At 38.6% G+C, this 11,890-nt stretch overlaps 1 protein-coding gene and 1 long non-coding RNA gene across 3 annotated transcripts; one reads left to right on the top strand and one right to left on the bottom strand.

The window, feature by feature from the left end:
• Window positions 1-1,420: 1,420 nt before the first annotated feature.
• Window positions 1,421-11,285, top strand: LOC106150363 (uncharacterized). 2 transcript variants are annotated; one of them, XM_013523105.3, is made up of 5 exons: window positions 1,421-1,972; window positions 2,953-3,130; window positions 3,510-3,746; window positions 4,074-4,637; window positions 10,855-11,285. In XM_013523105.3, exons 1-4 carry the CDS (start codon window positions 1,640-1,642, stop codon window positions 4,610-4,612), a joined length of 1,287 nt encoding a protein of 428 aa, XP_013378559.2. In that variant the 5' UTR covers window positions 1,421-1,639; the 3' UTR covers window positions 4,613-4,637; window positions 10,855-11,285. The 2 variants fall into 2 exon arrangements, with proteins under 2 accessions (XP_013378559.2, XP_086867460.1); XM_087011334.1 differs by lacking the exon at window positions 1,421-1,972 and adding an exon at window positions 2,625-2,752.
• On the bottom strand, window positions 4,634-10,847 carry LOC147762348 (uncharacterized). Its single transcript, XR_015333939.1, has 2 exons — window positions 10,451-10,847; window positions 4,634-5,456 (listed from the first exon to the last, which is right to left on the bottom strand). It is a non-coding gene; the product is annotated as an uncharacterized LOC147762348 (long non-coding RNA).
• Window positions 11,286-11,890: the final 605 nt, after the last annotated feature.

The following is an 11,890-nucleotide window of genomic DNA, read 5'->3' as shown; positions in this document are numbered from 1 at the left end:
AGCCATAGGTACTATTGAACTTGAAAAGGAAATCATACACTGTTAATCTTACTGTGACTTTCAAATTGACCTTTGACCTACTTTTTACCATGAACTGACTTTTACAAGATTTCGGTCTTTTATTTCTCCAAAACTGGCAGAGATACTCCCATAGTTATTATTGAACTTGAATAGGAAGTCATATACTGGTAATCTGTGATCTTGAAATTGACCTTTGACTACTTATTATCATGAACTTGACTTTGCAACTTTCTATCTCTTATGTCTCCAAAACTGGCAGAGATTGCCCAAAGTTACTATTGAACTTGAATAGGAAGTCATATACTGACAATCTAACTGTGACCTTAAAATTGACCTTTGACCTATTTTTCACCACGGACTGAACTATGCAAGGTTTCCATTCCTTATATCTTCAAAACTAGCAGAGATATGCCCATAGTTTCTGTTGAACTTGAATAAGAAGTCATATACTGGCAATCTAACTGTGATCTTGAAATTGACCTGACCTACTCTTCGCCATGAACCGCACTTCACAAATTTGGATTTAAAGGGATAATAACTCTTCGTTTTGGCCAAAAAATGAATTTTCCTGAAGTAAACAACAATTTTCCCCACACTTACCAATGGTTAATAAATCCATTTTTACATTCAAAGTAAGTCCCTGTTTTTTTTCTAAAAAGTTTTTTTTTTTAAAATCTCTTAAGAGATTTTAACAGAGTATAGCCATCAATGGAGGTCACTTGGTCTAAAGACAAATTCAGATATCAGAATAATAGCTGTTTTTGTGGTAAAACAATATATTATATTTCTATGAGTTACTCACAATGTTTTTATTGTGAAATATAGATCTTATACAAAGAGTTATTATCCCTTTAAACTTTTACTTTTCCCCATGATTTTGTGATTTTTAGGGACTCCAAGTTGTATGTGTATTGCACCTTGCTTTTTGATTTATTTATATTATTATATTTTTTGATTTTTTACTATTCTCCCCTCTAGAAAGCAATGCAGAGCTTCAGAATTTTCTTCAAAGAAGTGTGGTCTAAACATTACTGGCAGTCAGGGAAAATTAATTGTCCTCTGTGCAAAAATACCTTTTTTCATACTTGTCTTTACAACATTGCTGCTTAGATATCTGAAAAAAATTAAATGAAATGCTATTTTATTTTATTTCATTTTTATTTATTTTTATTTATTTATTTATTTGCTTCATATTTGCTGTCATCGTTTGGAGGAAAAAGCAAATTTGAAGCATTTCAAAATTGGCAACTTTCCAGCTTTTTTTAATGCATGTATGCTTGGTATTTTATCCTGCAATTTACTGCATTTACATCGAAACATTAGAAGTAAACTTTGCTATTAGCTGTTGATTGAAAAAAAATTACTTCATTCAAAAAAAATCGTACGGGCAATTTCATCGCACGGCGCCCGTGTAAATGTAATCTAGGCTTTACTCATTAGTCTCTGTAGCACAACGCTCGCTACACTGGTATACAGGTTGCGGTACATTTTTCAGGTTCACCTTGGTGAGGCAAGGAGGCGACCTACAGCGTACACACAGGTTATTAGAAAAAACGTTAGCCAACTTCATTTTCATCTTCACTAAAGTCAACGAAACGAAAAGGCAACGGAAAGTAACATGCTGAACTACAACAAGATTCTCTACTTTTTCTTTCGGTGTGCCATACAAGCTGTCGACGCTGTTCTGCGGACTTTGTTTAAGAGGCGTTTTTCTCCTCTCACCGAAGAAAGTCTGCTTGGGAATTTCTCTGACGCTGACCGGCGTTTGCTTTTTTCGGACACTACCATTGGCCGTTGGTCTTACGAGGGGGTGCTTGTGTTGCAAAGATCTTTCCAAAATGACAAAACTGAGTCTGCTTTCACCAGATATTTGCTTGGAAAGTTGTTGGAAAGTAGCCTTCGAAATCGACTTGCAGTACTACGCCGGCTGACTGTGGTTGATTTATCCACGGTAATGTGTGTGTGCGTGCGTGCGTGCGTGCGTGCGTGTGTGTGTGTAATACCCTCAACCGAACTATAAAACGTTGAAGCAGAGTTTGGAATAAAACGGGTGTCCCGAAAGGTTAATTAAATGGAGGCAAAAAGCACCTTGTTCAGTTCACAAAAATAATCCCCACGCCCGTAAATTAATTTTAATGGAGTCGCTTGCTTGTGCACTTGACTTGTTTTATGGGCTTACATGTAAGTTTACGTGAGTAATTAAGATTTGTATGCACCACGCAGTGGAGCATTGGATCCTCCTAAGATAAAAAATAGGGATATAAGCCAACGGAAACTCTCTAATACTTGGGAGGTTGGGGGGGGGGGGTTGGGGAGGGAATCACATGTAGAGAGAGGCCGTTTGGGAGAGCTAATAAGTCAGTGGAGAGAGTTCCGAAGTTGGAGACTTCACCTAGATCATGTTGTTAGCGAGCGTCAACAAGTAAATCGTTAAAGGGATATCAACTGTTCGTTTTGGCCAAAAATTGAATTTTCCTGGAGTAAACAACAATTTCCCAATACTTACCAATTAATGAATCCATTTCTACATTCAAAGTTAGTCCCTGTTTTTTTTTTGTTTTTTTTTTTTAAGTTTGTTTTTTACTAAAAAGTTTGGTTTCTTGTTAAAATCTCTTAAGACCGTATGTCAGCCCGTCACGACTACGACCTGGCCCCGGAATCAGGAATTCGCGAAAACGATCGAGGCTCTCGTGGTTCAAGGCATATTACCTTTACCTTTTGAAAAAAAAAGGTATCGTTTGGAATAAGTGATTGATTTGACCACTTATTGCTGTTTAATTTGTACTAGTGTAAATAAAAAAAAAAAAATGGCATCTGATCCAAAACCAATTCAGCAGTAATTCAGTACTAATATTTAAAACATGTTCAGTTTCCCGACAAAATTGTCAACATGCGACGACTTAATTTGAATATTTTGTTCTTAATTTCCAGTGTCCGATAACTAAACCCATATTCATCATCGGGCCGTCTCGATCAGGCACGACATTTCTACAGAATCTGTTGTATCAAGACCCTCAAAATACGTCCATGAAGGTATATGAGTTAAGACAGCCGGTGTCCGAGATAACTTCTGTGGACAAACGCATAGCGGCAATCAAACAGGAATTAGGTATATATATTAATTTTCACGTCTAGACACGTTTACACAGAAAAAAAGGTCGACCATTCCTGGCTGCAGATGTAGTCTCTCTTTTCTCCTGACCACTGCGCAAAAACATAGTTTTCCTGCTATTTCAGCAAGTTATTACTTGGTACCGAATCCAAAACTGGTCACAGAATAAGAATCAATAAGTCAGGTTTTGAGTTATAAGTTTTTAGCTTTTGAATCACTCACATTACGAAGATGGTGAATTTAAGGGTAAAAAATTGATATTTAAACTCCCAAAACGGGTTTATAGATAAAACATTTCTTAACAATTAATGATGATATTTCTGACTTTCTTTGCTATTTAAAAGTGCCAACTCGCATTGTTTGTCTTAAATTTCAGACATGGCTTTCGACGCTTACCCTATGGCTAAGACCATTCACTACATTCGGCCAGAGATGCCATACGAATGCTTTTATATTTTTCGCAATGTGGGCATTTTCACCGTCGCTCCCATACTGAGTAGCAACCCCAGTGATTACTATAACTGGCTTCGTGCGAGGACTAAAGCGCAGATGGTGGAGGCTTACCGCTTCCACAAGAAACAACTTCAGTTAATTTTACTTGCGAGGGGAACAGGTATAATGTTGCCTTGTTTGATTAATTGCCAATATTTTATCGTAACTGGGGAAAAGTGATTATTCTAAATGTAGGTTAGTCCTGGTTCGGTAGGCACAATGGGTGACTAAACTAAGGAAAGCTATAAATAAATGATGATTAACAATACTGTCCCTTTTGAGTGGTAGGTACATCGAAATATAATACATACATGTTTATGTGTTGATAACCTTTGAAGGCGGAGAAGTTAGTAAATAATATTTCATACTGCAAGAAGCTACATGTAGCGCTTTGCAGAAAAAACAACGCCATACTGATGTTCGACTAGGTGTACTTGTGTATTTTCAGATTTCATCGAAAAGAGGCAACAACTTTTCCTAAAAGAGGCAATGCACAGCGCTCACCTAGACGCCATACTGGAGGTGTATCCCGACGCTCGTTTTATCCATACGTTCCGAAACCCTTGCGCAACTGTGGCGTCCCTTTGTTCTCTCAAGGAGTGGACACTTCGAATGTACGGCTGCAAAATTGATAAAAGTACACTGGAGAAGATAGGTCAGATATTTTTACGCAACCCCTTGTTTCAAAGTGGCAACGAGTTGGTAAAGTTCAGAAAAAAGCACAAGGAGGAAGAAAGCCGTTTTATAGATATTAATTATGAAGATCTTGTTGCATCTCCAATCGAGGCTGTCAGGCGGATATACGGACACTTTGGAATGACATTGTCTGATCAAGCTTTAGAGAAAATGAACGCTTACCAACGAGAAAATCCCCAAAACAAGTATGGGCGCCATAAGTACAATTTGGCAAGATATGGCCTTGGGGAGGAGGAGGTGTTAGAATATTTCAAAGAGTACATAGATTATTTTGACGCTTCTGGGTGGTAGGATGGGCGGCTACTGAAGTGCTATGGTGTGTGACGACGTTACTGACTTTGTCTTGGTGGCGCGAGGTAATAACTAAACAATTCCATGTTTTCCCATATTCTTTATTATCGCTTTCTAACTACGCTATCTACAGTTTGTTCCTCATCGTTCAACCTCTTACATCGTTCTCCCCGTCTAAATTACATTCTTCGCTTAAGTACAATAAGGCCGTGTCAATCAACTAAAGTGACACTACAAAACACTCCCCGCTCTTATTCGCTGCATGCTGTCACTTACTAACGTTACATTATCTCCCGGGGACGATATGCCTGTCCCCAGGCATATTTAAAATTAAAATATTCCTTAATTAAAAATAAACTTTCTTAAACACTGCATTTGTCTATTATCATAAATTCAAGCAAAACAAAACTAAGTACATAGATTTTGTATTATAAACCTACGATAAGATAGAAATACAATTGACATGAAACCCCAAATATAACTTAAAGGAAGATAGATTGATAAATTTTTATGAAAATACAAATGTTCGTGGATATATTTCGTAATGGCATTTACACCTTCCAATGTGCGGCCCAAGAGCACAGATATTTTTATTTGTTTTCTCCGCGCGGATGTTTAAATCTGTTACTCTCTTATTATGGCTCTGACACATTTTCTACGGTTTCTCTCTTTTTCTTGGTTGTCATTTTAGATTTAGTAGGAATGCACCAAGTGAGACAATCGGGCGGTACCTTCCCTGTCTAATGAGCAGCATTCACCACAACGGTGCGACCAGCGCATCGTTCATGATGAAGTACCCGTTCATCTTCATATTTGTCCACACTGTAGCGCTCTCTTTTGATGGCTATAAGAGAAACAATCGTTTTATATCAAACCCAATCCACGATTGAACAAAAAAAAAACATACCGAAAAATAATTAAGTAAGAATCTTCCATAATGCATATCATTAGTTTCACGTCTCTATCTTTATAAAAGTTAAGTACACTGTTCCTGTACCAATAACTGTATAGTTAAATATCAATAACTAATAATTATAAGACCGACAAACGGAATATAGATATATTATAAATACTAAACGTATTTATTATTCAACACACAATACTTAATGTGTCATTATAACCACATGCAATAACATATAAATCAAAGTTAACTCTAAAATTTAAAGTTCATATCCACTCAAATGAAAAGTTCCATTTGGTATAGCCCGTTATATCCTCCATTTTTGAATTTTAGCACGAAAGTTCAGTTATCATATAATGTCAAATCCGTCCTTCTAGACAGTGCATAGCGATTGTCATCTGCCACTCATTGTATATGGATAAACGTCTTATTCGCGCACGTTGGCATACGTGTAGATAAATGTTCACAGTTTCCTTTATATCCACGAATGTCTATGTCCAGCGTTTACGAATATATCCAAAATGAATGAAGCAGAAATGCATGTCAAGAAAAACTTAACTACGTATATTATAACAATCATCATCAAACTTGAATACAGTCACATTTAACAGGCAAGATTTTAACTTGCCATAGTATTATCCATCCAAAAGACTATGATAACAATAAAACATATATGGAACCATGCTAATAATACGATAATTTTTCCAACAATAATACTTATGCTAATAATAAAAATAATAATAACGCAATCTGGCGTCCCAGATGCTAATATTTATCTGGCGTCCCAGATTTTAGTATTTATATCGCTTATACTCTTCAGTCTCCCCTCCTTGCCAGGGGCGCAACCTAGGCTGAGTACCTTTCCCACTAGCTCACTTACTAGCTCATTCGTTTTCAGTTTGCTAGGGCCTGACTGTACATTGAGCTGAGCGCGGCTGCTATTCTTAAGCCTTACTGCCTTTTGCGACCCAACCGGCCGGTGACCCAGTCGATAGCGATCACTCGATCCCGTAGAGCTTACCAGGCTCCCAGGGAGCAACCGACGGTCTGATCCCGGTCCCACTGCCATGGGTTATCGGAACTTTGACCGTTTTCACCAGCCTTGCCTGTTCACCATCGTGTTGGAACCGCATCAACTACGCATGGCTAGGTGAGGACTGTCGTCCCCGTACCACTCAGTGAACTCGTTAACACTGAGCCGACTAGACGGTACCACAGTATCCTGTTAATTCAGGATTCGAGACACAGTGGGCCTTCAGTCTTCTCCCACAGCACTATAGCACGTCTTTAATGTGCCCCCAGAGCCTTGCGACTCCACTGCCGCCTGTTGACGTCAGGGCTTCGGGGAGCCTATCCCCCTCGCCTAACGTCGAGCTTCTTTACTACCAAGTGGTAGTTCATCTGATGTCAAATACGCGATAATTGACGCAAGGTTCTTATCTTCACGCTGGAGTTTTAGCAATTCTTCTTTTGAAACAAATGACTGATAGTCTTGACATTTTGACAAACGATTTGTGTTCTTTGTCTTCCCTTTAATTGCTAAAAGCATTCCACACTTATCTGATATGTTGTCACTCTTGTTAGAGTTATCGTCAAGTACCTGTCCTGAGATGGGGTCTGACATCTGTATTTTGTTCAAACACGCGTCACTTGGAATTGAACTCTGCGTTGTGTCATAAAGTTTGCCCAAGTCTAATTCTTCATCATCGTTTTCCATGTCGTAAGGGCGGCGGCTAAGCGCGTCTGCATTCGCGTGGTTTTTTCCTTTTCTGTGTTCAATAGTAAAATTGTACGGGGATAAAGTCAGTATCCATCGACACAATCTTCCACGCGGTTGTTTTTGTGACAATAACCATTTAAGGCTATCGTGGTCTGTGATAACTTTGAATTTGGAATGCCTAAGGTAGATATCGAAATATTTTATACCTTGTACAACTGCTAATCCTTCCAATTCCGTAATGGGATAATTTTTCTCGTGTCTTTTTAAACCTCTCCCGGCATAAGCGATGACTCTTTCTTTACCGTCTTGTATTTGTGATAGAACCATGCCTAACGCGTGTGAACTCGCGTCGGTGTAAAGAATAAACGGGAGATTAAAATTGGGATACGCAAGAATTGGAGCAGATGTAAGCGCAGTCTTCAGGGTATCGAAACTCGTTTGGCATTCTTCAGACCATTTAAATTCTTTCCCCTTTTGTGTAAGAGCTGTCAAAGGTCTAACTATGGCAGCGTAGCCTTTTATAAACTTCCGATAGTAATTTGCCAATCCTAAAAATCCGCGTACTTGTTTAACATTTAAAGGGACTGGGAATTCCTGCACCGCCTTACACTTCATAGGGTCAACACGAACACCGTCTTTGGAGACTATGTACCCTAAATATTTGACTTCTTTTCGTGCAATAAAACATTTAGATGGCTTCAATGTTAAGTTCGCTTTTCTTAGCCTTTGGAAAACAGTTTCTACATCACGAAGGTGATCTTCAAAAGTGGGACTCGCAACTATAATGTCATCTAAATACAAGAAAAGTGTTTTCCATGATAAACCTCGAAACACATTTTCTACCATTCGTGAAAAAGTTGCGCCTGAACTTTTAAGACCCATCGGCATTCTGTTAAATTCAAAAAGACCGGCATGACAAACGAATGCGCTCATCGGTTTACTTTTTTCTGATAACCCTACTTCCCAATATCCACTTTGAAGGTCAAACGTTGACATGAATTTCGGTTTAATTGACCCCAACGCGTCTATCGTATCGTCAATTCTCGGTAAAGGGTAAACATCATCTTTTTTAACCGCATTCAGCTTTCTGTAATCAATGCAAAAACGATATGAGCCATCTGGTTTTTGTACTAAAACGACCGGACTACTCCACGGAGAGACAGATGGTCTTATAATACCTTCTTGTAACATGTTCCCTACCTGTTCCTCTATAATCTTCCGATGTTTTGGTGACGTTCGATACATTTGCGAACGAATGGGCATTTGATTTGGGTCCACTCTGATATCATGTTCAATGACTGGGGTCATTTTCAAAGGCTCCCCAGGTTGTTTAAATACGTCCGCATATTTTGACAACAAATCAACAAATTCTGCTTTTTGTTCACTAGTGATATCTGAATCACTGAAATCTACATCAGGGACTTCATTTTTTGTTTCATTCACCGTCGTCGGAGCTATAGTTCTTCCCGACTTTTCTGTATCGTTTGAAAATTCAGTAATTTTTGTATCTTGGGGCAAAATTGAAAAACATCCTAATTTTGTTCTTTTCCTGATGAGAAAAGGATACTTCGCAGTATTTATACATCGCACAAGGATCATATTTTGATTAGTAACACCTAAAACCCTCGCACATTCAAAAGGCAAATGTGATAAATTTTTGTTTTTGTAAACAACTCCTTCAACTCCATTGGGTAAATTCGCATGGATAGCACAGAGAAAAAGAACTTCTGATTCCGCAGGTATCAAAACATTTTTAATAGCCTTGACTGGGTAACTTTTCTTTGAAAGTCTGACCGTGTGTTTAGTGAAATCTATAATCGCTCTGTTTTCTCTCAGGAAATCATTCCCAATAATCATATCATACCCAATATTATCAGCTGTTTGCACTAACGTGTTAACAGAATTGTATCCACCAGGGAAACGCAAATCTACTGACACTTGCCCTTTCAATGTGATTCGTGTGTTATTTGCAGCCACAGCTGTCGTTTCTGTAGATGTTATGATACGTAGTGATTTTAGAGTGTCGTGTTTCCGTAATAGGTCGGTATTCACAATTGTAACATATGATCCTGTATCTATCAAAGCACTAATTTTGATTCCATTGATGAGCAGTTCTACAAAATTGTTTTTCCCTAATTTTATTTCCTTTTCACATGCCATGATCGAACGGGTGCCCCTAGAAATATGTTGGCAAAATTCACCCCGTTCTTTTCCAATTTGTGATTTTTGCCGTTCTAGTTTAAATTTCGGTTCCCATTGTAAAAGTTTTGCCTCCCTCGAGTATTTTGTTGTCGGGAATTTGGAAATGATCTGCAAAATTTCTGTATGTGCCCAAATCTGTTGCATTTGAAACAACGGGGCCCCCCTGTGGTCTGTTTTTGACGCCGACACGCAGCATATGTGTGCCCGTTCCTACGACAGTAAGAACAGTACGGTGTTCCCGCAAAGTGTTGTTTTCCTACTTGCTCGCGTCTAATTTCCCGGCGAATGTCATTAATTTGTTTTTCCTGCTGTTCCATTATTCGCTGGAGATTTTTCTCAATTCCAGAGACAGATGTTACGATCTCCGGCTTTTCGTTTTCAACCGGTATTGATGCAATTGTTGACCCTAATCGTGCATGATTTTCTGCTTCTTCTAAATTAGATGGGTTTTGCGCAATAACAAAACGTTTTATTTCGTTCCGTAACCCTCTCACGAAATACGCGAGTCTATCGTCCGCGCTTTTATTAAGCAGAGAAAAACGGTGTCGCATATCTGCGATGTAAACCTCGATGGATTCATTTTCTGCTTGTTTTCTTTCTCCGAGTTCGTGTTCTCTAGTCCATTTTGACGTTTGTCTGTCGAAATTGTTTTGAAATTCGGTTTTAAGAACATCGTAACTCGATTTTCTTGCGTCAGACAATTCGGATAACCATATTTCAGCTGGACCTTTCATGTATAGCATAAAGGCATGCAATTTCCGATCTGGGGAATATTTATTCAAATTGCAGTAATTTTCAAACCTCGTAAGCCATAACCGCGCGTTTTCTGTTGAAAAGCCAAAGAATGTATCGATATTTGGACCGGCAAAAACGGAAGTTGGTTTTTCATTTAATTCTGTAAGTTGCCTCTGAACTGCTTGTAAAAGAGGGTCACCCTTGCCCATAACATCTAATTTCATGTGAATGTCTTCTAAATGGTCTCGAATATCTAAAAAATCAAAAGGTTCTTCCTTACCTTTCATTTCCTTTGTTTGTCCCGTTGCCATCCTATTTTCGGATAGAATACGTTCTCCTCTGGATGTCTGTCTGGTGACTGGTCCCTCTCTATCTGACATTATTCATGTTGAAAGTCTCTTCCTCTTTTTGCATCCTCCACCATATGTGACGACGTTACTGACTTTGTCTTGGTGGCGCGAGGTAATAACTAAACAATTCCATGTTTTCCCATATTCTTTATTATCGCTTTCTAACTACGCTATCTACAGTTTGTTCCTCATCGTTCAACCTCTTACATCGTTCTCCCCGTCTAAATTACATTCTTCGCTTAAGTACAATAAGGCCGTGTCAATCAACTAAAGTGACACTACAAAACACTCCCCGCTCTTATTCGCTGCATGCTGTCACTTACTAACGTTACAGGTGCATTTACATGATCATTATTTAACAGTTTTGTGTAATGCCATAGCAAATGAAAAGCATCTTGTCTTTGAGATATTAACTGTAATCTTGGATCAGCCAGCGATTCACTTTGTATGTTAAAGAAACAAGTAATTGTAAATTGCGATTATTTGAAAAGTTGACACCGAACGTTAAACATTCCGAAAACGAAATTTAAATCCCATTGTAAAATATGTGCATCCTCAATCAGGAACATTATGCAACATTTTCGGTAATCTAGAAAACTCGTTAGCCATGCAAATGTGCGTTGATAAAATCATTAAGAGAAAAGGCCCCAATGTAAACTGATAAATAGGGGCTAGGCCAAAACCCGAAATACAACATATCGTTGAATGTATGCTGTGTAAATATTAGGGGATTACGGAAATATAGAAGCAATGTAGAATTAACTATTTTCTGTCAGAAGTTGGATTATGTGAAACGTGGCGGACGCGAAATGACAACTTTACAGGTATAGTTCCCGGGTTTACAAACCTTGACAGCCCAAAAAAAATCAGTGACGGATTTAAAAGAGTGTCAGGGGGGTTATGACCCCCTCCCCCCCTTCCCACCCGCCTACCTCGGTTTCTGAAAAAAAATCACATCAATATTCTCCTCTTGAAATTAGAATTTTGAAGCGCTGAATCATAGTTCTAAACGTTAAACTGCACCAAATGGCACCGTTTGCCCTCCAAAACACCGAAACCCACACCAAGGGGGCAAGGGTTGTCTTCGCATCAGAGACCTCTCATTCTTAAAAAAACTGGACCCCCCTCCTTCAAATAATCCTGGATCCGCCCCTGGATAATGCACTCACCATTCGTTATTTTTTAATACACACTGGAGATTTCCTCACGACATAACAGTTTTTTAATTACTGAGAAACAATTTCATGTTTCCGAGCTTTTTGGTCAAGTGTATAGGCCTAATGTGCATCGCCACCAGACGTATCTGTTGTGTTAGCGCAAGGTTTGCAAAACTTTATACCTTGGGCGAATACATCAATACACCGCCTTGA

This window comes from Lingula anatina, chromosome 4 (assembly GCF_051362555.1).
Source record: "Lingula anatina isolate TDL-2025a chromosome 4, LinAna3.0, whole genome shotgun sequence".
NCBI classification, from domain to species: Eukaryota; Metazoa; Brachiopoda; class Lingulata; order Lingulida; family Lingulidae; genus Lingula; species Lingula anatina.
Note: the sequence above shows the minus strand (reverse complement) of the source record. Positions and strands in the feature narration are given on the sequence as shown.